The following is a 25,169-nucleotide window of genomic DNA, read 5'->3' on the forward strand; positions in this document are numbered from 1 at the left end:
GCTATGCCCAATCGCGAGGCTCCGCCCGTCCCTTAGCTCCGCCCCCACGCTTTAAGTAGTGGCGGGGACTTCCGGTCTCGCCTGTCGCGGGCGGAAGCGGCGGCGCGGAGATGGCGTCGGGCGGTGCCGGCGGCTCCCGCTCCCCCTCCCCGGGGCCGCACTTGCCCCCGCCCTTCCCACCGTCCTCCGCCGACGGCGACGGCGCCGACAGCGACACGGAGGGGGAGGACATCTTCGCTAGCACCGTGAGTCTGGAGGGGGAAACACCGGGGCGCGGTGGGGCTTCCCGGGCCCGCTTTGCTCCGCGCTCAGGAATGTTTGGGGCCTGCTGAGCCGGAGGGCCGCAGGCCTTAGTGCGAATCGCGCCTCCCCGAGCAGGAAACGGCGCTGCTCGGCTAAAGCCGCTTATCGGGCGCTTAACGCGGTTGTTAGAGCAGCTGTCATAACTAACGCTCGGTGCGCTCCTCTTGAGCAGAGCGCTCCTGTGCGGGTAGAGCTGTCAGCTCGGCGTCCGCCCCTGTGCTGAGTGCCGGGCTGGGGGCCTGAGGAGCCACAGAGGCCCCGATGGTTCGTGTGCTGGAGGTGCTGGGCACTGTTATGGGCTGCTCTGAAGGAGGCTGCGGTTCTCTTATAGCAAGAAGTGGAGAGCGGGGCGTGGTACTTCTGTGTTCTTAGAAACTAAGGCAGACTGAAAGCCAAGAGTAGATAGCTCTCTTCAGCATTTGAGGCTCATCAAGGAAACTTCAGCAGTCACCTTGCCTTGTCTGCGGAGAGCTTCTTGCTGGCTTGGGAGCTTTTCCACAGCTCCTGTGTGGGAGCAGAGGGTCTGAATGACCCTGCACACAGAGCTTCTGTTAGCTGGGCTGTGAGACGGAGGATTGGGTGCCACTTGAAAAGCAAATTGCCACAGGCCTGCACCACCAGCAGCAAAATCTTGACTTTTACAAGGGGTTTTGTGTTGGCATGCTCACCCGAGGCTCACTGGTGCTGCTTGCTTGGCCTGAGTGGTGCTGCTGCCAGTGTGCAAACAGAAGGGCTGGGTCTCCCAGGGCTGCTGAGAGCTGTTGCAATCTGTGTACTCAACCTGGATTATGAAGGGTGCTGGAAGGGAAGCAGCCTCTGGCCGTTGTGCGTGCTGGGTTTGTAGTGGTGACCCTGTGTGGTAGCGTCTGGACCTCCTCAGCATTAATGACTGCTTGTGTCCTTTTAATTGTTTTAAAGAGCAAACCCCCGGCACCAAAAAGGGAATTGCTTCTTCCTGTGAACAACAGCTCCAAAGAGAATGGAGTTCGTGTAGAGCAAGATGATCAGGACCTGTTTGCAGGTGAGTCTGCATCTCTGAGCCCTTACTGGTGCTTTCTGAACTGTAAGCTTAGAGTCATCTGTGTTCTAGCCATGATTTGCCTGTGCTTAGGCTGCTTGCTCTGAGCTATCACAACTCCTTATCTCTCAAGCTTATGCTGTGCTCTGGGAGTGCTGAGTACTTGTGGTGTGTTTGGGAAGGTCCTGTAGCCTCCTCCAGGTCTCTCACTTAATCATGTGGCAGGATTAACTGCCTGCAAGGTGAAGAGGCCTAAAAATGGGCTTTTGTTGAACTGCAAGGCAGTGTGTCCTTCTACACCTGGAAGGCCTTTGCTCTCTAACTTTTCCTCCCTCTGCGCAGATAGAGGAAGCGTGTCTAGCAGGGATCTGGTGGTCCCCAGGAACAGGGAATGTAACACCCCTCTGTGGGGGGAAGCAAGGAGGGTTGGACCTTACCCAGCAATCCTGTTCCTTGTCTGAGCATGACACCTCTGGCACAGGCATCTGAAAGTCAGTTCTGGACATATCTGGTAACAGGTAGAAGCTTTGACTTCCTCTGGTGGATGAGTGTCCTGGGAAGGAGTCAGTCTAGGTGCAGTGTTAAAATTCAGTTTGTCTGTAGCTTTTTGTAGTGTGCAGCTGCTGGTAGCACACAGCAAGGAACTCCTGACCGCCTCTCTGGAGTAAGTTTCCATTAACAAAACGTTCAGCTGCGTTGATCAAATGCCCTTACTGCAGCGAAGCTGTGTGAGGTTGTGCTGTTCCCAGTACATACAGATGTCTTCCCTGTGTTTCTTGAATGCTGATTAAGACTGTTGTTGCTGCCTAGGTCCCGTGAGCCTCTCTGAAAATGCTGACGTTTTTAGAAACCCAAAGTAGAGAGGCTGACTCTTGCCAACTTCTTTTGACAGATGCCACTGTAGAATTGTCTCTAGACAGCACACAGAACAACCAGAAGAAGGAACTGGCCAAAGCATCCAATCCTGCCCCCTCATTAGAAGTAGCTGCAAGCTCTTCTTCCAGAAACCCTCCAAAGAGCTATGAGGAGGTGAGAACTGCTCTCAGCTTTCCAACTTGCCCTGCTGGTTTGGGACCTGGAGTTGGCAGGAACCTGTCTGTTTACTTAGATGGGAACCTGCATCTAACGATGTAATTAATGTAATTGGCACATTGGATGCCCTGGCTTTATCTCGGGCTGTCAGTCTGGGGCTTGAAGTGGGGCTCAGGTGAGCCTTGCTCCTGTGGAAGCGTGGTGATGCAGGCTGCTTCCAGTGCTGAGCAAGCGGCTGAGCTGAGGGTCTGAGCTCTGACTGAGAGTTCCAGCTCCCTCTGTTGCCACAGATGGGGCTATGTGGTGGAACTGCTCTCATGTGGATATAAAAAAGTCTCTTGGGTGATTTGGGAGCTCAGATTTCTTAAGTGGAACTTGTGGTCTGGTTGCCAAGCTCAGTTAGGCGGAGCTCTGCCTAATTCTGTGTCCTTTTCCTGTTGAGAAATGAGTACTATTTTGGTGACGAGCAGAGAGCTCCTGTTCTGCCCCTCAAGCAGCCTGAAATCACGAGGACTCTGCAGTACTGTCATTGTTGCAGGCTGGCTTCAGGCTGGCTCAAGCAAAGCAACTCAGAACCTGGGCAGAATGCTGGGCTGATTAGTGAACCGAGAAGCTCTCATCTTCAGGTTCTTAAACAAGAGGCTGTGTGGGGCAGATGCTTTACCTTGACCTTGCTAATGAGGAGCTGTAATGCTTTCCAAGCAAGCCTGAAGCCTCAGTGGCCTGTCAGAGGCAGTACTGTTGTTTTTGCTGCCTCTGACCTTCAGGGTTCAGGCCGGGTCTGCCAGTTGCTGTCACAGTTCTCCATCCCTGTGTGCCTGCACACTGTAGTTTGCCTCCTGCATAGCTTCGGTATCTTCACCTGTTTTGGGTGAGAATTGAAATTATGTAAAAGAGCCCAGAGGAAATTATTTTGTGCAGAGCTGGGCTGAGGATGGGCTTGGCAGAGTTCTGCCTTAGTGGTCAGCAGTTTGTGCGTTAGTCTGTGCAGATAGCATTGCTGTAGAGACAAATCCAATCCAGGATGGTTGGAACGTGCAGCCTCAACACAAGTGTGGAGCCCAGGGGCTTCATAGCGTTGCCTTGACCAGACTGAAATGCCAACGATGCCTTGGCAGGGTGACAGCGCTCTGTAGCATATGGGACTTTGTGTACGGGAGCCTGGATTTCTAGTTCTAATTTGCTGTCCTTATGTGCTTGCTTCAAACAGCTGGAAGAAGAGGAACAGGAGGACAAATTTGAGCTGACTGTAGGAGTGAGTGACCCGGAGAAAGTCGGTGAGTTGTGTATGGCTGGCAGGGGAGAGCTGAAACTGCCTTAACCTGAAATCAAATATGCTGTCCCAAGCTTTGGCACCTTCACTGGCAGCTGCGGAGCAATGAGAAGCACGAAGCTTTCTCTCTGTTGGAAGCGGGGACGAGAGCAGCTCAGCCAGCCAAAGGCAGCCCACAGGGAGCCCCTCTGATCCCAGCCAGCTCACGGCTTCTGGAGCTGGGGGTGCGCCGGCTTCTAATCAGCGCACTTCTGAGGGGCACTGGGGCAGAGTCTGACTTGTGAGGATGCGCTTTGCTTCAGCTACGAGGCGTAAACCCTCCTCTCCCCACATGAGCAGTTTCTGTGTTAGCTGGAGAAAAGGCTGGCTGTGACGTCCCAGAGCCAAACCACAGGCAGCCAGTCTGACTTGCGTCCTGTGGAAGGGCTGCCTCGTGTGCCGCACAGCCGCGGGCTGCAGCAGGGCGAGCAGTGCGTGGTGTGCATGGAGTTACTCCTGTGCTGTCAGCATAACAAGCGACTGACCATCGGCGTTGGCTGCCTTGGGAAAGGCTGAGCAGCCAGGCTGGGGAAATGCGTGGTGGGCAGGGCTCCAGGCTTCTGCAGAAAGGTCTGAAGTCTGCGTGCGGACTCGGGGCTCAGATCAGAATCACCATCCCCTCTCCATGGTGTGCGAAGCTCAGGGGATTGCTGGAGCCACCAAAGCCTCCGGGTGATGGTGCAAAAGGCCAACCTTGTGCTAATGCCTTGGTTTTGCTTTCCGCAGGGGATGGCATGAATGCATACGTAGCCTACAAAGTATCAACACAGGTATGTCAAACTCACCATTTTTTTCCCCAGTCTAAGGCAGCTGGGCTGGCCTTTCCTTTTCATGTCAAGCCAGTGGTGACCTAAATAGATGAGAGGCCTGAATCTACAAGGCTTCATGAGTTATAATCCAGCCTTAGAGATCAGAGGATGAGCCTAGCTCTGAAACAGGTTTGCATCTATTTGGAAGAAGACCTTTTCAGCTGATATCTGCTCAGCATTGGAATGAGCAGCAGGAATGTCACCTGCTATGGAGAGCCCCAGGTGCTGGCACTGTTCCTGGTGGTTCTGTGCTGGCAGTTCTTTCAGATTAAGCTCACCTGCACGCAACTCTTTCCAGCAAGTCTCTTGCCAGGACCTGTTCTCTGGGGCTAGTCACAAGACATCAAGCTTTCTGCAGCTGCTTCCCTGCTTTGGGACCGATCTCTGTGCTCTCTGAAAAGCCTTTCCTAGCTGTCTGTCCAGCAGCTGTTGGGCTGCAGGCACTGCATCTTGCAACGCCCAGCTGTGGGTGTGTGGCAGGGACTGGGAGGCTTGTTAGCTGCCAGCTTTGCTCTGCAGACACAGTCAAAAGCTGCTGATGGCCCCTGCAGCCTGGTGTGTGACCTGACAGCAGTGCCTGTTCCTGTGGGGAGCGGGGATGGTGGGATTAGGCAACAGGCAGGGCTTAGCAGGCAGCCCGCAGGCACAGCAGCTGCTGTGTCACTGGTATTAATGCTGCTGTTCAGCCCTAGGAGAGCTGCTGGGAGAAGATTTGCTGAAAACCTGGGCCAAGGCTTGCTCAGTTTTTGGCCTGGCGTGTTCCTCAAATCCCACAGAGCCCAGGATGCCCCATTGCCACCCCCAGAAGTGATGGTGCACCGTGTGTGCATGGGCAAGCTTCCCTGGGTGAGTTTGATGTGAGTCTCATCTCTTCCCCCAGACGAGCATGCCGATGTTCAGGAGCAAGCAGTTCTCAGTGAAAAGGAGGTTCAGTGACTTTCTGGGTCTCTATGAGAAGTTGTTGGAGAAGCATGCCCAAAATGGGTTCATCGTGCCTCCACCGCCTGAGAAGAGTCTCATAGGTGAGTGGTGGAGGTGCAGAGTGCTGCTCTGGATCTGGTCCTTCTGGTTTGAGCTTTGTGCCCAAAAGATGGGTCTGCCTGCAACCTCCAAGCTGAGAGGGAAGCTGCAGAGCAGTAAGAGAAAGTAGGTGCGTAAAATAATCTGAGTTCTGTGACACAACTGAACTCTGTTGGCTCCCTGCTTGAAGCTCTGGGCATTAAGCCTTGTTAGAGTTGATGAGTGGCTCTGCATCCTCTTGGAGAAGAGTGAAATCGCTGCACTGTCACTGAATTGCTCTGTTTGCTTGAGTCCAGACCTCGTTCCGGTCTCGCGTGGCATTGCAGTGCCTCATTTCTGGATGTAGATTTCTGCTAGATGTAGATGTAAGCAGATGTTAATTTTCCAAGTAGCTCTTCTGATGCAAGGTCAGATTTCTCTCTCGTCACCCTGATAGCCTGTATGCTTTGTGACAGACCTTGCTACTTTGTGCATTCAGTTTGGGGCCACTCATTAATTGCACCTACCTTCTGTGCTAGGAATGACCAAAGTGAAAGTTGGGAAAGAAGACTCCTCCTCTGCAGAGTTCCTAGAAAAGAGACGGGCTGCTCTAGAGAGGTACAGATCCCAACAGCTATCCCCTCATGCCTGAACCAAGCAAGGGACCTCAGAAAGGTCAGACTGGCTGCAGTCTTCTCCCTGTGTGAGAAAAGCAGTCTGCTTCCAGGCTTAGAGGGAACCTGGAGGCCACTGAAGAGTTGCAGCTGCAAGAGTTGACTCTAAAAGTATCTTCTGCTTCAAAAACTCTTGCTGGTGCTCATCCAAATCTGGCTGAACTCTGACAAGGCAGGGAGAAAACTGATCTGTCTCAGGAGCCCAAAAATCTGGATGCTAAGTAGTGGTTCAAACAGTGCAGATCAGGTGAGAAACAATTCCCTCTCTTTAACTGGCACCTTTAACTATGCAGACACCAGTGGCCTTCGCTCTGCCACCCCTGCTAACTGCTGTAGTTGGCACCAGTATGCCAATAACCTCCAGCTTCAGCCTCTGAAGCGTCATCACAGAGGAATGTAAGACTGAATCTTCATCAGTTACTGTATCAAGTAACCTTGGTGTGTAGTGAGTATCGGTGCAGGTGCAAACTTGTCTCACTGGAGTCCCCAGGGAGGGAGGACTCTTGGTGGGAGGATGAGAACATCTGGCTGGGTCTGACTTCAGCTGCTGTTTCTGAGCAAACAAGTGTGTCGCAGCTGACTCGTGTGTGCTGCAGCTCACCAAGGTGGCTTGGAGCCAGGCTTCAGCAGAGGTAACTTGTACTGTGTGTTCTTCTCCCCAGGTACCTACAGAGAGTTGTCAGCCATCCAACCATGTTGCAGGACCCGGATGTTAGGGAGTTCTTGGAAAAGGAGGAGGTCAGTAGGGTGGACTGAGGTGGCTGCGAGTCCCTGGGGGTGCAGAGGAAGTTAAGGGGGCATGGTGCTTCAGAGCTTGGTGAGATGCTCTTGGTGCATATCTAAGCACCGTGTGCTGATAACGAGCCGTGGCCAAGCTTGCTGACACCACAGTGGGGGCACACATTTCGAGCAGGGGTTGTGTTTATTCTGAAATCCATGATGAGAGTGCAGCCTGCTGTCTGGAGGTAAGGGGGGGACTGGAGCCCGATGCCCAAATGATACAGAAGTGCTGACTGTCTGCCTGCCTGTGTGGCCAGTGTGGTCCCTGCACCTGCGAGGAGAATGTGACGGTGCAAATCTTATCATCTGCCTAATGCTGTGCCAGAAGGCTTTGCTGTAGGAACAGACTTCGTGGAAGCACACCAGGACACTGGTGTTATCGACACTGCTCTCACAGCGACCCTTATCTCCTGGCAAAACAAACTTTTCTGTCTCTCTATAGCTGCCAAGAGCAATAGGCACCCAGGCCCTGAGTGGAGCAGGAATACTGAAGATGTTCAACAAAGCGACCGACGCTGTCAGCAAAATGACCATTAAGATGAATGAATCAGACATCGTAAGTGTGCCGGTGTCTCCGGGCCGTCCTTGTCCTTGCTGCACCTTCCCACCAGCTCACGTTTTTGGGGAGGGGTGCATGGGCAGCTCTGCAGCTGTGCAGATAATGTAGGAAGCAACTCTGGGTCTGTCCATTTCAGTGGTTCGAGGAGAAGCTGCAGGAGGTGGAGTGTGAGGAGCAGCGGCTGCGGAAGCTGCATGCTGTTGTAGAAACGCTAGTGAACCACAGGAAAGGTAACGGGCTGGGTTCTGCTTGCTTGGACTGTAAGAGTTAAGCCTTGTGAGAAGATACAGCAGTGCTTTCTTGCTCTTTGCTTCTTTGTCCTGGGAGACAGAAGTAAAAATGATAATGCCACAGTTTCTGTCCGGTGGTACAGACTTAGGATGTGAGCCTGGCGGCTGAAAGCTGCTGTAATGAACCAGACCAGAGCTGATCTTGTTACTAATGCTACGCTGTCCTCTGCCAGGGAGCAGGAATGTTTCCCTTTGCATGTTTTGGCTGACATCTGCAAACTTGTGCCTGTCCTCCCACTGCTGTTTCCCTCTTCCTGGCGGGGGTTCTCCGTGTCTCATAGAAGCCACCAGCTCTCAGGTGGCATTGGCTCTGCTAGCTGATGTCTCTTGGGGCTACAGAAAAGCAGCTCCCGGGGCTGAACTGTAGGCCAGGGCTTTCTTTGTGTAGCACCCGGTGTAGCAAAGCCCACAGCTGACTCTCTTATTCCATTCACTAGAGCTAGCATTGAATACAGCACAGTTTGCAAAGAGTCTGGCCATGCTGGGGAGCTCTGAGGACAACACGGCCCTGTCCCGAGCACTGTCCCAGCTGGCTGAGGTGGAAGAGAAGATTGAACAGCTGCACCAGGAACAGGCTAACAATGACTTCTTCGTCCTGGCTGAGCTCCTGGGAGACTACATCCGCCTCCTCTCAGTTGTAAGGGTAAGCACTCCTCTAGGGCAATCCTCAGAGCCAACCTCCAGGGCAGAACCACTGGTCTTAGCATAGATCTTAGGCTGAGGTGTGCCAGGAGGTAGCTGGTCCTGTGAGTGCAAGCAGAGAGAATGGCATCACTGGTCTTTCTGAGCAGAAAGCAAACTTGCAGCTGGATCAGGAACATAGGGTAGGTGAGATCTGGCTGAGCTCTTGTTCTCCAGAGGGAATATGGGTCAAGTTCATGGCTTATAGGTGGTCTCAGCCCCTCCAGGGGAGAAGGCTGCAGCTGCTGCAGAGGTTGTAAGCTGGTAATCTCTCATCTGTGTTGTAAGTAGACTGGGTCTTGAAGTCTGCCTGCCTGATATGCAGGCTTCTGTGCCAGAGGCTGGATAAAACAAGTTCCAGGTGACTTCCCAGTCAGGCAGGCCGACTTGTTCCTGCCCTAGTTGGAGACTACAGAGGCCAAAATGCAGCCTGCTTGGCATGGGGAGATATGATGAGTGCTGCAGAGGACCAAGACCACTGATAGTGCTGGAGGTAGGCATGTTCTTGGGAGAAGCTATAATGTTGCCTCAGCCTTTGCCTGCCTCTCGGCTGCTCTGTCCTTCTGGCCAGGCTGCCACATCTGCTTTCTGCTCTTCTAGCTCTTCCCCACTATCTGGCTGGATGCATTCAGAAGTGTGATAGCTCTTCCTTGCCTGGGCTGGTGGCTCACAAAAATACTGTCTGGCAGGTGTTGGAGTGCTTTGCTGTGACTTGTGGTCACTGCTGTGCAAGAGAGGCAGTGTGGAGCTAGCAAAGGTGTTTCCTTGCAATGGCTGTTCTTGATGGAAGGAATAAACTGAGCCCTGTACTGAGGGAGGCCTCAGAGCTGCCCTTTCCCTGGTAGAGCAGCGGGCAAGACGCTCCATATTCTGGCTTGTGCTGCCACTGTGGTTCCCTCATGTGGCCTCAGGTGCAGCCATCAGCGAGGTGGCAGAGGGCGCAGCCCCATGCTTGTCTCACTGGAATGTGCCAGCCCAGCCTCTGCTTCTTCCTTTCAGGGAGCTTTTGACCAACGTATGAAGACCTGGCAGCGGTGGCAGGATGCCCAGACCATGCTGCAGAAGAAGAGGGAGATGGAGGCCAGGCTGCTGTGGGCCAACAAACCTGACAAGCTGCAGCAGGCCAAGGAGGAGATCTCAGAGGTGAGGCGTGCTGTGGCCCCTTGAGTTTGAGCAGTCGGGTTTGCGAAACCACTCAGACAATGAGCAAAAAGCTTTGCAGCCCTGGAAACTGCACGCTTCCTCTTTCTGCAGTGGGAGTCTCGTGTGACGCAGTATGAAAGGGACTTTGAACGGATTTCTGCTGTGATCCGCAAGGAAGTGATACGGTTTGAGGTAGGTCAGCCCCAGCCATCAGCAGGCAGCTCTCCCAGCAGTTGGTGATATTTGCAAATGCAGAAGTGTTCGAATGGGGCATCGGCGCTGCAGAAGGGGGGTTTTGGCTGAAGGGGGGTTTTCTGCTCAAAGCACGCAGGCCTGCAGCGATCCTCCAAACCATCAGGATCTAGCCCGTGTTTAGGCCTCCCCACGAAGACGTGAGGGTTTTAGTGGTTGCTGCAGCTTTGTGCTCACTTCTGCAACCGTGTCTTGCAGAAAGAGAAATCCAAGGACTTCAGAAACCATGTGACAAAGTACCTGGAGACGTTACTGAACTCTCAGCAGCAGGTGAGTGCCCTCTGCCAGCCCTCCTACGCATCCTGGAGCTCAGCCTGAGTCCACAGTGGGGGAGTGCTGCTAATGAGTGAGCTGCTCGTTAAGCATTGTACCCCAGGAGATGCCTCGGCAGAGCTGTGTGTTGGAAGAGGCAAAAGCTCCTCCTCCCCCCCAAAAAACCCTTTTGAGTCTGCTGAATTTAAAGTTCATTCACGATGCACTTGAGCTGTGCTGGCTCCTGACTCTTTTCTCCTCCTCTCCACAGCTGGTGAAGTACTGGGAAGCATTCTTACCTGAAGCCAAGGCCATTTCTTAACTGGACCAAGCCAGCGAGCATACCTGAACTTTGCCTTTTTATACACTATACCTCTTTTACACGTGAACGAACCCTAGTTAAACACTTGAGCGCTGGTAGAGGTTTAACCCCCAAACGAGCAGCTTACAAGCCAGTAACTCTTCTAACTGTATATTTTTCATTTAGCAACATATATTTTCTTACTGAAGAGAAATGAGTTTCCTGCTTTCCAGCCAGCCCTGAGTAGGTGAAGAGCAAAGGGGGTTAACGACACTATAATGTATATTTTTCAGGCTGGGTTTTAAGGCTCTTACGACTATCTTACTCCTGCAGTGCCATTACGACTATGTAATAAAACTTGTATCAGGGCAGCCAGGCGTGTGGTGTTGGGGGAGAGGGCAGGGAGGGGCCAGGGCTGCTGGGAAGAGGCTGCAGGGATGCGAGGGAGGTGGTGCTGCCTCCGGCTTTGTGCTTTGTGACCGTGGGCCCCGTGACCTTGGCACAACCCAGCCACCTGTCCCGGCTGTTGATTAAGCCCTGACTCTCACCAGGGCCCGGCTGCTGTTTTTAGGCTCTGAGCTCAGCCCGGGGCTGGAGCTGCTCTGCAGGAGGCTGCGATGCTCCCCCGTCCCTGTGATAACAGGCTGCCTCAGCGCTGGCTCTGGGGCTGCAGCAGCGCTGATCAAAACTGATACTGAGTCTTACAGGCGACGGAAAGAAAAGGGAAAAGCGCGCTTGTGCTGACTTCCCACTTTCCTTTCCTCTTATCCCTGTGCTACCTTCGGGCTGCAGAGCACCAAGGCTCTCCCAGTCCCCAGCAGCCGGGGCAGGACGGGGTGGCCATCCGGTGCTGGCAGCGGGGGCGGGCGATGATCATAGTCTCCATCCCTGCGGCGGAGCCAGAGGTGACGGCGCGCAGCCCTGAGAAGGCACACACGGTGAGGGGCGTTGGGGGGGGTCCCTGCCTGCCCTGGGATGGTGCCTGTCCCCAAGGGTCCCCACCTATTCCTGGGGACAGCGGTCCCTTTTTGCCCCGTGTGGTGGTCGTGGTGGTCCCACATTCTCCAGGCGCTTTGCTGACCCTGATGAAGGGGCGGGGGGGGGGGTGGGGGAGGGAGGGGCAACGTGTTGGTCCCTGCAACCCCGTCTCCCGCCCTGCCCTGGGGGCCCCTGTGTGCCCATTGGGCAGTTTGGGGCTCCTGCCCCGGGAGGATGAGGGTGAGGATGAGGAGGTGCAGGTGTTCCTGGTGGAGGTGCTGTGCAATGGCCGGCGGCACACGGTGGCGAAGCGTTACAGCGAGTTCCAGGCGCTGCACAAGCGGGTGAGGACCTGGTGCCGGAAGGGGTGGGGTCTGCAGCCAGGGACCTTCCCTGGGGACCCACAGTGGCAGCCAAGGCACCCACACCACCTGCTCTGCTCCAGATCAAGAAGAGCTGCAAGGTACCCGACTTCCCCCCGCGGCGAGTCCCCAACTGGGTGCCCAAAGTGCTGGAGCAGCGCCGGCAGGGCCTGGAGCTCTACATCCAGGTGAGACACAGGGGGCTGGCGGTGGCATCTGTACCCCAGCTGTGCCCACACCCCCCCTGTCCCAACTCCAGGGCGTCCTGTGCCACAATGAGGAACTGCCCCAGGATGTGCTGGACTTCCTGAAGGTGCGGCGCTGCCAGCAGGAGCCCAAGGGCTGCAGCCCTGTGTGAGTCTGCAGGGTTCCCCAGGGGTTGGGAGCCAAACAGGGGCTGCTGGGCACTGACATCCCTCTCCTTCCATAGTGTCAGCCACTCGCCCTCCCAGCGGCCCGTCCTTGGCTTCCACACTGATCCCTATGCATGGCCACCAGCCATGGGTAAGGAGCAGGATGTGAGTGGCCCTGCAGTCCCCCTGTGCGTTGCCCTCTGAGATGCTGGGCTTCACAAAGCTGCACTCACGCCTCTCCCTGCAGATGTGCTCCCCAACACCGTGCTGAGCGGGGTGCTGCACGGCTTCTATACCCCATGGCACTGCCCACCCTGCACAGCTGTGCCCCGGGGGCAACTGGGCTCCTGAGCAGCCCCACCACCTCCAGCAGTGGTGTCACACCAAGGATCCTGGCAGTAAAACCTTCCACGGGAGGGGGGCAAAGCCCTGCTGGGAGCTGCGGTGGCATTTCTCTAACACCACATGCCTTGGTTTGGAGAGCTGGAGCTCTGCCAGCCACCGCCCTGCAATGGCATTGCTGTAGGAGTCCCTGCAGGCAGAACCCTAACTGGAAAAAAACCCCTCGGTGTTTGGGCTTTGGAACAATAAACCACTGTGGCTGTGCTGCCCAAAGCTGGCTCTGTGTTTCTGCCAAGAAAACATAGGGCTAGCGTGGAGGCTGATCTGAGACAGGCGAGGGGCGAGGAGGGCTGACCCCTCAAGAGAGCAGAGCACAGGCAAGTTTATAAAAAACACATTGGTCACATTTATTGGTGCATGTGCTTCTTACAAAAGTGTTGGACAGTGGAGCAGGGCTCCATCTTGCCCCCAGGGAGGTGGCAGGGGCTGGGAATGGGGCCTCAGTAACCACACCCCGGGATGCCACTGGGGACGGTGGGGAATGCACATGGGGCAGAAGGGCAGCCTGCAGCCCGTGGAGGCCGGTCTCTGCGGCACGGGGCCCCCTGCAGCTCCAGCCCGCTGGGACGGGTCACTCCTTGGCGATGGCGAAGGGCTTCTCCACCTCGATGGTGCCACAGTCAGCAATGGTGACGTCCTTCAGGGGTTTGTCCCGGCTGTCTGTCTTAGTGTTCTCCACCTTCCTCACCACGTCCTGGGGAAAGCAGCCGTGTGACAGGGACAACAGTGGCCGCATGCAGCTCCACCCCTAGTTTCCCACGCCCTTACCATGCCCTCCAGCACTTTGCCAAACACCACGTGTTTGCCATCCAGCCACGGCGTCTTCACCGTGGTGATGAAGAACTGGGAGCCGTTGGTGTCCTTGCCGGCGTTGGCCATGCTCACCCAGCCGGGGCCGTAATGCTTCAGCTTGAAGTTCTCGTCAGGGAAGCGGTCCCCGTAGATGCTCTTCCCTGAAGAGAAAAGGAAAAGGAGGGAAGCGGGGTGCGCGGCGCTCCCGGGAATTCCTCGGGGCCGGCGCTGGGGGGACCGGAGCCACGTGAGCAGCGCGGGGCTGCCGGGCCGTGCGCCGGGAGCGCCGCGTGCTGCCGTACCTCCGGTGCCGTCCCCGCGGGTGAAATCCCCTCCCTGGATCATGAAGTCCTTGATGACGCGGTGGAACTTGCTGCCCTTGAAGCCGAACCCTTTCTGCAGAGAACCGGGCGGTCACCCGCACGGAGAGTTGCGGACCCGCGCGGCGGCCCGGCCCGGCCCGGCCCTCACCTCCCCGGTGGCCAAAGCCACGAAGTTCTCCACCGTTTTGGGCACCGTCTTGCCGAAGAGCCCGATGACGACGCGGCCCGCATCCTCCTCGCCCACGCGGAGGTCGAAGAACACCTTGGAGGGAGGGGGCGGGGGCCGTCAGCCGGGGCTCACCCGTTCGCAGAGGCCCGGCCTCCCCCCCGGCCCGCCGGTTACGGAGGCCCGGCCCGACCCCCGGCCGCCCGCACCAACCTTGGCCGTGACCTTGGGGCCCTTCTTGCGCTCGTCGGCCCTCGAGGCGGCGGGCAGCAGCAGCAGGAGCGCCGCGCCCAGCGCCGCCGCCGCCACCAAAGCCTTCATCCTCCGCCGCTCGCAGCCCGGCCGCAGCGCCCGCCGCGCCGCCTGCATCCGGCCCCTCCCCGCCGCCCCCCCCCGGCAGAGGTGGTGCGATCCGGCCCCTCCGCGCTCAACGCCCGGGCGCGACCAACGGCGGCGGGAGGCGGGGGGCGCTGCGGATCCGTAGGGCGGCCGCCACGTCGCCTGGCGGAGGCGCAGCCAATAGGCAGCGGGCACGGGGCGCGGCGGCCGCGAGGCGGGGGGGCGGGCTCGGGGCAGCTACGGCCAATGGGAGCGGGCGGAAGTCGGGGCGGGATCCCCGGGTGGCCGGCGCCGTTCTGCTCTCGGCTGCCCTCGGCGCTCAGTGCGCGCAGTCGCGGCCCCGGCACGGCGTTACGTAGCGGGATTGCGCTGCGTGCCCCGACCCGGTCGTTTGTCACCAGAAACAACTGCTGACGGAAACGCCTGGTGGCGGCCTGCTGCCCGGCTAGGGAAGGAAGCGTTGCAGTCCCAGCACGGCGGGATGGAAGGGCCTTCACAGCCGCACGGCTCCAGCCCTGCCGCGGGCTGCCCGGGGCCACCCGTGTCCTGGTCGCCTCCAGGGATGGGGCACCCGCAGCTCTGGGCAGCAGTGCCAGCGCCTCGCCGCCTCTGTGCCCGCAGTGTTCTCCTCACACCTCACCTCAGTGTCCTCTGTTAGTTTAAAGCTGTTCCCGCTCGTCCCATCTGTTGCTGTCTGCCATGCGCACAAGGCCGCTCTCTTTCCTGTTTTGAGCTCCCCTCAAGTCCTGGAAGGCCGCACTGAGGTCTCCCCGCAGCCTTCTCTTGCCCAGGCTGAACACCCCCAGCTCCTCAGCCGTCTCCATAGCAGAGGTGCTGCAGCCCTGGCAGCATCTCCGTGCCTCCTCTGCCCCGCTCCAGCAGCTCCGCACCCTTCCTGCGCCGGGGGCCCCAGGCCTGGGCGCAGCACCGCAGCTGGGGCCTCACGAGGGCAGAGCAGAGGGGACGGTCCCCTCCCTGCCGCTGCCACCCCTCTGTTGGTGCGGCCCAGGATGCCGGTGGCTTTCCAGCCCCCAATGGACGCTGCTGCCTCGTCTGTGGCTTTCATCCACCAGAGCCACGGAGTCCTTCTCCGCAGCGCTGCTCTCGTGAGACCTTCTCCCATCTGTGCTCACAGCTGGGATTGCCCTGACCCAAGTGCGGCACCCCGGCTTGGCCTTGTTGAACCTCCCTGGGTTCACGCAGTCCCGCTCTGTGAGCCCGCCCAGCTCCCTCTGGATGGCATTCCTTCCTCCTGTCGTATCCAGCGCAGCGCTCGGCTCAGTGCCATCAGCAAACTGATGAGGGTGCACTCGGTGCCATCATCTGTGTCAATGATGAGGATGTACAAGAGTGCCAGTCCCAAGATGGATCCCTGGCTAAGGTGGGAATGTAGGGGCACAGAGAGAAAAGAAATGGGTGCCACCACTGCTGTGAGACTGAGCTGCCCGTGGCTTTGAAGCACAAAGCATTAGGAAGGTCCAGTGAGAAGGGAGGGTTATCAAGAGAGCCCAAGAGAAGCAGAGGGAAAGGAAACATTATCTAAGCAAGCAGTGTTTCTGGTGAGGAGGAAATAAGCACATCTGTTCATGGAGAACAATGCAGCAGTGCAATGTTTTATTGAAAAAAAAAACAAAAAAAGTCTCACTTGACGCCTCAGAAGACTGCATCGCACTGTTGGCAGGGCACTGCCCGGCACCCCCCGCCCGGCTCTCCCAGCAGGGCCGCAGCTCTCCCTGCTGGCTGCACTGCCTGCTGCCCGGCACGCAGCAGCCGGCTCGGCCCGGCTCGGCTCTCTTCACCTCCCATCCCTGGGATGGCGGATCTTCACGCACAGGACTTGCTGTTAACCTGCTTTTTTTCCTTTTTTTTAAAAAACAAAACAAAACAAACCACCACCTTTGCCCTGTCGAAGAGTCCAACATACGATTATAGTGCAAGAGGGCTTGGTACAAGTGAGCATTACCAGCATGCCGTGGGGGGACCGTCCTCCCCTACAAACACATCATCATAGGATTAAAAGAACATCGTATCTCCAGAGATAAGCAGAGCGGGTCGTGGTGAAACAGCTTTCCAACCAACCCATTTAAAAACAAGGTCAGGAAAGTTTCTAAACAATCAAATACATTCACTTTAAAAACAAAAACAAAAAAACAGAAACAAAAAACCAAATAAGTAACAACAGGAAAAAAAAAAAACATTTAAGAACAGAAACTGTTGAGATGGCCCCTTCTCCCCCAGCCCTCCCTCACCCTGCAAACACTTACAGATGCTGCAACTACAAACTGCTCCTGGGGCGGACGCAGCAAGGAATGACCAAACACGGCAGGAGATGCAGAAGGAATCGAGTTCTGGTGACAGGCACTTAGTGGGGCTTGGGAGGGCAGCAACAGAAGTGTCTCGAGGCCCGGCTCCTTCTGCAGCACGCATGGCTGCTCCTGGGGAGCGCCTGTGCCCCTTTCCCCCCGCAAGATGCCAAACCATGGTTTCCTACAGCAGAGAGGGGAATGCCTGTGCCAGAGACACGGAACTGCAGGGAGGCAGCAGAGGTCGGAACGGGGAGGGTGGAACATGGCTGATCCCTGTCCTCCCTCCAGCAAGAGGGGAAGAGAGACAAAGTGCCTGTTCTGGATCTTGCGTGCAGGTGATTGAAGGTCCATCCCTGCCCCAGCCTGCGGTGTGCCCCGAGGAAAGCACTTTGCAGAGCGAGAATGAGGGTGTGTGCAGCTCCCAGAGGACGTGCAAGCAAAGAGTGAGCCAGGCTGCAGCGTGAGGGGCCGCTGGGGACAGGAAGAGCGGCCATGTTCAGAGCCGCGCTCCAGCAGGTAAGGCATCAAGAGGCAAAGATGGCTAAGGATGGCCCGGAGGGATCCTGGCACAGAAGCAATGCCTTCCTGTGCTGACCTCACACCTGCTTCGAGGAAGCACGAGGAGCAACGCCCGGCCCAGCTGCCGAGGAAGGGAGCTGCAGCTCCTGGGGTGCCACGCCACAAGCCCCAGCCCACAGCTCATCACTCACAACAGGCTGTGAGGTCTCGTCTCTCTCTCCTCCCTCCGTACTCCCCAGGGAGCACAAGCCCATGTTTACAGCTAGTGAAATCCCTCAAGCGAACAGCTGCAGTGCAGTCAGATGGCACACATGGAAACACAGAGCACGAGCATCTATTTATTCACAAACTCCCCCAAAACTGCCTGAGCTCTTCCACAACCCTGCCACGTCCAGGAGCAGCCTCAGCCTCCTCCGGGGTGGGAAGCGTGGCAGCAGGACACAAGCCATCATGTCGCAGGTGCCCTGCTAGCTGCTAGCTGTGTGTTTGGCCTGTACGCGAACCGTGGCTTCCCCATGGGCTGGGAGCTTGCAGGGAGGACGTCAAGGCTGTTCCAGTCAAAGCCATCCGACCATCTGGAGATGAAATCAGTATTAAGGCAGTGAAGGATTGCCACTTTGCCTGGGAAGCTTTGCTCCTCACACTTCCCCAGGGAAGGTGTGTGTTCACAACCACCCTACCGGAAGGCTGGGGAGGGCCGCGTGCTTGCCTGGCCCTGCACTGAGATGCCTGCGGTCTGGGAAGCACCAGCTCCCAGTTATGTTAACCCTGATCTGCCTCTCTCTGCTGCCAACGTCTGTGGGCTGCTTGGGTCAGGCACGGTGTAGGAAACCATGGTGGGGACATTCACTGGCAGCTGGAAAGGGTGATTGAAAATTCAAGTATGCTTTCCTCAGCGCACGGCCCAGGGCGGGCTCCGGGAACCCCAAACTGGCACAAGGGTTGTGTGGATGTCATCAACATCCCCACTCGAGGGCACTCTCTGCACCCCAACGTTCCCAGCTGAATGTCTGTCTGCGCTTGCACCACTGGTCCACGCAGAAATCCACAGATACAATGTGCATCTGTAATGCTAAAAATAATAAAAAGTGCAACGACGTCAGTTTCTTTAAAACAATCCACATTGCTCTGTTACCGTCAGAGGAGGGAGGTGTCAAGGGGAGCCAGGAAACCTAACTGGAACAGTAGATTGCAAATTTCTCACAGCTTGCACATTACAGTGTAACTGTTCCCAAGGAGCCTAAAAGGGAACCTGTGTCGTACTGCTGCAGCAGTCAGGCCCTTCTCCCACGCAACTCTTGCGCCCCGACCACATCCTCCTGCCCTCTCGAGAGCCAATTGAGCCTACGGTGCTTCGTTTCTTAATTAAGGAGGGAGGAGGGCGGAGGAGCAGAGAGCGCAGGGGAGGGAGGGGGGTAAAGTGAGCAGGAACTAAGCACAGTCCTCAGGTTTGCATGAACGATGCCTTCGCCGTAAACAACGGGAAGGAGGGTCAGCCAGCCAGCCCCCCTCCCGGGGCGACCAAGACCTGAGCCAGCCACAGTCCTGGTCCCAAAAGGAGCATCAGGCTTGGAGTGAACGAGGGAGACCATTCAGCAGATCCACCCGAGAGTGGTTTGTTTTGGAACGTTTTCTTCTCTTTTTGGTTTAAAATGTCACTTGTTTGTGTTTTTTTTTTCTCTTCCTCCTATGCCTCCTCCTCCCCCTAAAGAGAAGCCCCTTCCAGTTAGCCAGGGCAGGAGCCGCAGGTGCACGTGGTGTTCCTGCAAGGCCCAGGAGGCACCGGTCACTTGTGACGCTGAGCTGTCTTCTTCCGTTTCCTCTTAAAGAAGCAGCAGCACCTGGAGCACAAAGAACAAGGCCAGTCAGCCCCGCGCAGCCCCACTGCCGTCCCCCCGCATGCACCGGCTGCTCCGTGCGCCCGGCCCCAGCCCGGGGACCTGCCCACAAGGTTGGCAGCGGCTGGCGTGTGGATGGCCACCGTGCCCAGACCATGGGCCGGGGGTCGGGCGCTGCCAGCGGACAGCTGGGCATGGCCCTTCCCTCCTCCAGAGGCTCGACCAGCACAGGAACGCCAGGAGCCACGTGGGGAGCAATGGGACAAGGAGCCAGATGGCCAGACCTTGGGGGAGGTCCGGAGGGCACGAGGACAGCCCTGGCTGTGCTCCCCGGCTACAAGACACACGGGTTCAACACCGCCCACTAAAAAGACAGGTGCCAAAGAGATCTCTGATCAGGGACCAGGTTCCTTTACTGAACCTTTCACGATACCCAGAGCTTCCACCTTTGATAAAGTGTTACTTGGTGCAGAACACCTGCTTCTCCCCTCTGCTAAGGAGAGGGAGGTGCGCAGCGCCCAGGGATTAGGAGAAGCAAAAGGATGGAGAGTGGAGACTGAGGTGGAGGGAAGAACGCTCAGCACAGCTGAACCTCCAGCAGAGGTGGTTTCACTGGTGGCATCGCACCGAATCCAGGCTTCCTAGCCCTGCTGCCTTCCTACAGAGGGACTGGGCATTAGAGGTGCGTCTGCCTTCCCACCCTCAGCCTGTTCCTCACCAGGAACCCTCTGCACAGAGGAAACGTGTTACTTCTGTGCAAGTTCTGCTCCTGAGCTACGGATCTTTCTGCCATTTACAGCCATCTCTGGAGAGACGTGGAAAGCCCACCTCTCCAGGCTGCAGAACAGGCGTGAAGCTAAGCAGCGCAAGTATGCAAACACCATTTTTTCCTACAAGCTTCTTTAACCAACGGCTAGACCCAAATCCTTCGAAAACACTGTGACAGCACTTCCGCATTGCTTTCGGTGGGGTCCACCGCAGCTCCGAGATGTCAGCACTGTGCTCCTCTGGGGGAACAGATTCACGCTCTCCTTCACCCCAGGAGGAGCCTATCCCTTACCTCGGGGCACAGAAGCCACGGTGGCCGACACCACCGCATAAGCCAGCACTGACTGTCTGCTGGGAGACTGCAGCCCTGTGACACACGGAGCTCAAAGCCACAGCGGCGGGAGGGCAACTGCCCATGGCACGCTCCTGCGGGGACATATTGCCAGGGGAAGTGTAACATCACGATCTGGCTCTGGGTTCCTCTCAGGCGCTCATAGCAGGCCCAGTGTGGAGGCGAGCCGAGAAAAACCATGACACGCTTGTCCTTCCAGGAACACAGGCCCAGAGCAACCTGTCAGCTGGGAGCACTCCATCCCCAGAAACCCCCTGTGACACAGCATGCTCTGAAGCTTTCTGCACCCAGCACAGGCTCCTGCATGCTACCGGCACTCTCACCCCCTGCTGCAAGACTGGTGGTGCATTTTATTGCCCCAGTCCTCCTGCTGCCCTCTCTGGGTTTAACCTACAGCAGTATTTCCCTCCCATGGCAGCCACCTTCCTTCATGACATGGGTGATGGTAAGTAAGGGAAGGGATGGTTATGGGGAGAGATGATGACAATGCACGAGTTATGATTTCACATGCAGATGGTGAAGAAGGAGAGAAGAGGGCTGAGAAGCGCTCGTTTCCTTGGGCACTGTACAGAGGGAGCTGGCTGACTGGCTGTGGTCCCTTGAGACTCACGTCTTTTTAGGGTGTTACTCAGAGGTCCAGGGAAGGGTTCAGGAAAGGAAGTCCTGGCAGGTCAGACAGGCAGAGGCAGAACACCAAAACGAAAGGATAAGGCAGGCCGACAACTACAGAATGTGATCTCTGTGCATGCAGACAATGCCCAAGAGAACAGCCCCAGACTACGACATACAGAAAAGCCAGAGATGCCAGAGGTATCGGAGGCAATGCCTATGGAGAGCAGGGCAGAGGCGGGTCAGTCTCTCATCAAGCAAGGACATTCCTGACCCACAGAGGCATCACCTTGTTCTGCAAGGTTCCCACCCACCCCAGAGTGCTGCCTGGGCCTCAAGGAGATGCTGGAGGCACATCGCAGCCCCGGCCACAGAGGGGATGGGAGGGAGGGAACGCATCACAGCCTCCTCGGGGCCAGGACTGCAGCTTCGGGAGCCTGATGAACGGTACGTACAAAGGAGCTGGGCCTGGAGCGATGCTGATCCCAAACCAGAGGGTTGGATGGGCTCTCCCCGAGAGCCAGCTCAGCTGCGGTGCTCCCCCAGTCCTCAGCCTGCTGCTGGGAAAGCGGCCATCTCCTGAAGACTGCGGCTCTGTCATTAGTGCCTTCACTAATGTCACTAATGAATGCCACTGCTTTATACCCCCTCTATCACTGCGGGCCCTGGCTGTGCTTCTCTGTAGGAACTCTCCCAGGAAGCGACTGCTCCCTCCCCTCCACACCAGAGCAGGGTTTTTCCTTCATATCTGTGCGAGGAAGTCCTGCAAGATATTAGGCGAGCCTGCTCCCGAGTCTGCCCAGCTCCATTAGGCATCATCTGCTCACGGACACTACAGTTTGGGGGAGATGGGAAGCCAAATAGAAAAGGATGAGAATTTGTCTTTTGCACGGATCAGTTCAGCCATCCGTCTGATTGCTGGGCCTCACGCGGCCCTCAGACTCGGCCCGCACCCTCCCCAAGAAGCGCTCAGCAGGGTCCTAAACCCAAACTGCCCTGGGTTGGCATTGAGCTTGTGCCTGTTTATGGATTGGTTGGTTGGATTTTGCCAACCCCAGTCTAGTCTGGTCCGCTCCCCCTTGCATGTGGACTGGAGAGAGGGACTCACCACAAGTTGAGCATTTTCAGGCAGCTACAGAGAGTGTAGAGAAAAAACACAGAAAGGAAGAAAGAGCAATTAGTTCACAGAGGTGGGATGAAAGCATGTCACTGCAGCCATGCAAACATGCAGTGCAGACTGGCAGACACACACCATGCCTGCCCCCACCCGCCCCAGCCCTCATACCACCTCACCACGGTGCCGCTGAGAATCACCAGTGTTCAGTGCCATGAGACCTCAGACAAACTCTGCACCTTCTCCCCACGGTCACAGGCCCTGGAAGGCCCTTTCTGGGGCCTGGGATCACACAAGAGCTCCAAGCCACCACACAGGAGACTGCTCTATCCCTTGCAGCTCCAACAGCAGAAGAACCAGCTCGAGGGCCTGTGTCTGTGAGCTGCTGTTCAGCGTGTCCTCAGGGGACCCCAAAGCAGGAGCACAGCTCCTCTGCTGGCCAGGAGCTCCAGGGAAAGAATTTTCCACTGTTGCATCTCCCCTCAAAACACAGAGCTCCAAATTCAGCTGGTTCTAACCCTTTTCTGGACTGCTACACAGCAAATCAATATTTTGAGTCTAAAAATCCTTTGCTCTCCTCATAATTGAGGGAATTTATGATCACAGATGCAAGGAAAGATGAAGACAGCCCTCCTTGAGGCAAGAGGAATGAAACAAGGAACTGGGGAGCTACAGCAAGAGCCCCCAGACCTGTTGGTGCAGAGCAGCGTCTGCTCTGCTTCACAGTGACTGCTGAAACCCTCCAAAACCAATTCTGAACCACGCAAACAGAGTCTGGGAGGGACAGAACAAATGACCAGGCACAGCTTGGGCAGCACGGCTCACGCAATGCTTCTTCTCACCTATCTTGATACTCCCCTATGTAAGAGCTGCTGGGTGGTCGTCTGCCCCAAAGCATGTGCCTGGGAAGCCCCACTTCAGTCCTGACCAAGACACAGCCTGTGACACCGAACCTGTGGCCTCTGCAGGCCCCACTACCCAAATTTAAGAGGAATATTGCCCACTCTCCAAGTAGCACCTCAAGACCTGCCCTCCCCACCATGCTCTAGGAGAAGCCTGTGCCAAAATCATGGCTCACTCCTTTGGATGGGAGGAGAAAGCACATCCACTGCTTGCTCAAACAGCTGCCAGGATCATGCACTCCCTTGGTGGGAACCAAGGAAGATCACAGAAGTGCTTTCTGAAGGACAGGCAGCAAAGGACCTTCAGCACAATAGTGACAAGGTGGAATAGTGACAAGAAGGCTCCAGCCTGATGGATAGTTTTCAGAGCCATTTCCATCCTTTCTCACACCTCCCTGTTTTCCTTCTTACCCTTCCATGAATCATTCCTAGCAGAGGGCTGAGCCAAGCCACACCAGCACCACCAAGACTGCCCAAGGCAGGCACTGGAGCAATGTCACAGCACTGACCAGTCTGGGGGCAGCTCCAGGCCCACCTCCCCTTGTATGGGGAAGCTGGGATTACCTGCTGGGGTCCTGCTCTAGTTCAGGGGCAGCAAGAAGGTCCCGTGCTGAGGGTCATGCAAAAGGTGACATGATGGCGCCAGGTGCAGCACGTGTGCAATGGAGGCCAAAATGGTCAAAGCAGCAACTATGTATGTCGCTTCTCACTCTTTGCCACACGCTACAGAGGAGAGGTCTGCTCAAAGCAAGCACACGGCTCCCCATCAGCAGAAGGGCTGTTAACTGGTTTCTCTCTCAGCACTGGACTGGGAGAATTCACAGAGAAAACCCCAAGTCCCTGAAAGGATTACTGTCATACCACTCCGGATACCTGGCATTACTTATTGCAGCCACAGATGAAGTGTGAACTCAGACCAACAATTTCTTCACTGAGTTGTGCTCACGCTACTCCTACACTCAGCATGAGCATACAGAGCGTTCTCCCTTCGGAGGCTCCTGCAATCTATTCATGTTACTTTGGTACTTGTGCTACCATCTATTTTGCAACACATGCTCTGAGTAAGAGTTACGTTCTCCAGCCACAACAAGTTTAAAAAGCAGCAGCAGCACTGAAGGCACCATGCACAAAAGCAGCAATATGCAGGAAAAGGGCATGGGACACGAGCATCGAGTACTTCCCCGTGGGTAGACACCCCCACTCGTTTCACAGGAGGAAGATTAATGACCACACCAGTGGAAAGCCTGTTTGTAAAGCCAACGTACTTAGCTTCCTCCACCACTTCCACCTCTGCCTGTGCTGTTATAGGTGCATTGGAGTGTGCCCCCGTCGGGTCGTCCACGTTCAGCTCCCCGTTGGTCGAGCTAACCACCTGAAACACAAGACATTCCCCATTAACAAAGCTCCCCCCACAGCACGGTTCCACGTGATGCATCTCCACCCGTCTCAACAAGGCGTACTGGAGGAACGGGAAGCCTGTGAAATAATTTCTGTCTGTTCTTGTCTCCTGTTGGTTCCTGGGAAGCCTTTACATCACACTCCCTGTCTACAGCAGCCACCTGGCTTTTCCCAAGCATTTGGCCTTGCAGTGGCAGGTATAACTGCAATTCAGTGACGCACAGATTCTGACAGGGAGGAGCAGGTACCTGCACTGATCCTCCGTGCCGATCCGCAGCCAGATGAGATGTCAGGTACGAGGTATTGGTCTGCCGGCTGGGCTGGATCTCCCACTCTCCTCGGCGATCGGATGACGCCTGCTCGAAGTCCAGAAGCAGGAGAGAAGCAGAAGAGAGGGCAAAAGGTGAATGAGGTGAAGAAATGAGAGGATGGCTGTTAGTGAGTTAGTCCATTTTGTTTCTCTGTAGGTTTTTCTTGCAAAACAGCAAGGCAATTTAGACAGCTAGGCTACAGCTTAACTTTACCAAGTATTAACCATACATTCCTTCAGCTTTACCCACTGCAGGAGTGCATTCCTTCTGCAGGTGATAAACAACAAGAAAGCTCACATCTATCCAAGAAGTTATTTCTATGCACAGCGTTGCCTGCATGTGTTTCAGCACAGCAACAACCATGCTGGCAGCATGTTCCACCCTGTCTGCTAGGGCCCACATCAGAGCCCTGGACATGGCAGCAAGTTGAGATACCCAAGACTGACCTCCCTAAAATACTCGTTTTTTTACTCAAAAGTGCAGTAAACAAGAAACTTCCGCTGACTTCATCTCCAGTAGATGCAAACTGTATACAAGGAAATTATTGGAATTTGATTTGTTTTATTAGAAGAACCACTTTGCACTTGCACACGAGGCTGCTAACAGGTCATCCAGCACCGATGACAACACACCCAGTGTTCATCTGAGGGCAATGAGCATCTCTGTGCAGCCAAACCAACAATCAGCTGAAGGAACTTATTGCCAAGGCTGGAAGCACAGGACAGGGAGGCAGACAGATGTGTGTCAGATCTCACGCCAATGGCACAGAATGGAGTCCAGCACGACGTTACTAAGGGCATGGCTGTGTTGCTGGATGCAGTCATTCTCTGCAGCCACACGAATGAGCCTGAGCCCTGGTCAGAGCCAGAGAGGAGCTGCTGTGTGGCCAGGAAAAGAGGGAGGGGCTGCCAGCAATTCCACGCAGGATGACT

At 56.1% G+C, this 25,169-nt stretch overlaps 4 protein-coding genes across 11 annotated transcripts in view; 2 read left to right on the plus strand and 2 right to left on the minus strand.

Annotated features, from left to right (window-relative positions):
* Positions 1 to 74: 74 nt before the first annotated feature.
* SNX1 (sorting nexin 1) lies at positions 75 to 10,776 on the plus strand. Its single transcript, XM_048956356.1, has 15 exons — positions 75 to 245; positions 1,222 to 1,324; positions 2,214 to 2,350; positions 3,564 to 3,630; positions 4,392 to 4,435; positions 5,355 to 5,496; positions 6,013 to 6,091; positions 6,810 to 6,885; positions 7,370 to 7,483; positions 7,623 to 7,716; positions 8,214 to 8,419; positions 9,457 to 9,600; positions 9,712 to 9,792; positions 10,051 to 10,122; positions 10,376 to 10,776. Exons 1-15 carry the CDS (start codon positions 111 to 113, stop codon positions 10,424 to 10,426), a joined length of 1,545 nt encoding a protein of 514 aa, XP_048812313.1. The 5' UTR covers positions 75 to 110; the 3' UTR covers positions 10,427 to 10,776.
* Positions 10,777 to 10,893: 117 nt separating this feature from the next.
* Positions 10,894 to 12,722, plus strand: SNX22 (sorting nexin 22). Of its 3 annotated transcripts, XM_048956391.1 has the most exons (6): positions 10,894 to 11,343; positions 11,644 to 11,727; positions 11,829 to 11,933; positions 12,005 to 12,099; positions 12,176 to 12,249; positions 12,346 to 12,711. In XM_048956391.1, exons 1-6 carry the CDS (start codon positions 11,275 to 11,277, stop codon positions 12,447 to 12,449), a joined length of 531 nt encoding a protein of 176 aa, XP_048812348.1. In that variant the 5' UTR covers positions 10,894 to 11,274; the 3' UTR covers positions 12,450 to 12,711. The 3 variants fall into 3 exon arrangements, with proteins under 3 accessions (XP_048812348.1, XP_048812349.1, XP_048812347.1); XM_048956392.1 differs by lacking the exon at positions 11,644 to 11,727 and having other exon boundaries at positions 12,346 to 12,719; XM_048956390.1 differs by lacking the exon at positions 10,894 to 11,343 and having other exon boundaries at positions 11,350 to 11,727; positions 12,346 to 12,722.
* Positions 12,723 to 12,872: 150 nt separating this feature from the next.
* On the minus strand, positions 12,873 to 14,173 carry PPIB (peptidylprolyl isomerase B). The gene is made up of 5 exons (XM_048956385.1): positions 13,995 to 14,173; positions 13,764 to 13,877; positions 13,595 to 13,688; positions 13,269 to 13,453; positions 12,873 to 13,194 (listed from the first exon to the last, which is right to left on the minus strand). Exons 1-5 carry the CDS (start codon positions 14,148 to 14,150, stop codon positions 13,072 to 13,074), a joined length of 672 nt encoding a protein of 223 aa, XP_048812342.1. The 5' UTR covers positions 14,151 to 14,173; the 3' UTR covers positions 12,873 to 13,071.
* A 1,493-nt stretch (positions 14,174 to 15,666) lies between these two features.
* CSNK1G1 (casein kinase 1 gamma 1) overlaps positions 15,667 to 25,169 on the minus strand; it is an 89,572-nt gene continuing 80,069 nt past the window's right edge. For 5 of the 6 annotated variants that reach the window (XM_048956360.1, XM_048956359.1, XM_048956358.1 and 2 more), the window contains 4 exons: positions 24,175 to 24,282; positions 23,794 to 23,900; positions 21,621 to 21,644; positions 15,667 to 18,786 (listed from right to left, as the gene is read on the minus strand). In XM_048956360.1, the coding sequence (XP_048812317.1) occupies positions 18,732 to 18,786; positions 21,621 to 21,644; positions 23,794 to 23,900; positions 24,175 to 24,282 (294 nt within the window). In that variant the 3' untranslated portion in view covers positions 15,667 to 18,731. The remainder of the gene's footprint in view (positions 18,787 to 21,620; positions 21,645 to 23,793; positions 23,901 to 24,174; positions 24,283 to 25,169) is intronic. The other variant, XM_048956362.1, reaches the window with a different exon arrangement.

Source organism: Lagopus muta, chromosome 10 (genome assembly GCF_023343835.1).
Source record: "Lagopus muta isolate bLagMut1 chromosome 10, bLagMut1 primary, whole genome shotgun sequence".
Lineage (NCBI taxonomy): Eukaryota > Metazoa > Chordata > Aves > Galliformes > Phasianidae > Lagopus > Lagopus muta.

Excerpts from the sequence above, each read along its gene's own strand:
- PPIB (XM_048956385.1), bottom strand. The coding sequence starts at position 14,150 with ATGCAGGCGGCGCGGCGGGCGCTGCGGCCGGGCTGCGAGCGGCGGAGG. Across the intron at positions 13,454-13,594 it reads CCGCGGGGACGGCACCGGAG|GGAAGAGCATCTACGGGGAC; the intron begins GTACGGCAGCAC and ends TTTTCTCTTCAG. Across the intron at positions 13,195-13,268 it reads GCAAAGTGCTGGAGGGCATG|GACGTGGTGAGGAAGGTGGA; the intron begins GTAAGGGCGTGG and ends TGCTTTCCCCAG.
- SNX22 (XM_048956390.1), top strand. The coding sequence starts at position 11,491 with ATGAAGGGGCGGGGGGGGGGGTGGGGGAGGGAGGGGCAACGTGTTGGT. Across the intron at positions 11,728-11,828 it reads TCCAGGCGCTGCACAAGCGG|ATCAAGAAGAGCTGCAAGGT; the intron begins GTGAGGACCTGG and ends GCTCTGCTCCAG. Across the intron at positions 12,250-12,345 it reads TGCATGGCCACCAGCCATGG|ATGTGCTCCCCAACACCGTG; the intron begins GTAAGGAGCAGG and ends CTCTCCCTGCAG.
- SNX1 (XM_048956356.1), top strand. The coding sequence starts at position 111 with ATGGCGTCGGGCGGTGCCGGCGGCTCCCGCTCCCCCTCCCCGGGGCCG. Across the intron at positions 2,351-3,563 it reads CTCCAAAGAGCTATGAGGAG|CTGGAAGAAGAGGAACAGGA; the intron begins GTGAGAACTGCT and ends TGCTTCAAACAG. Across the intron at positions 7,717-8,213 it reads GCTAGTGAACCACAGGAAAG|AGCTAGCATTGAATACAGCA; the intron begins GTAACGGGCTGG and ends TCCATTCACTAG.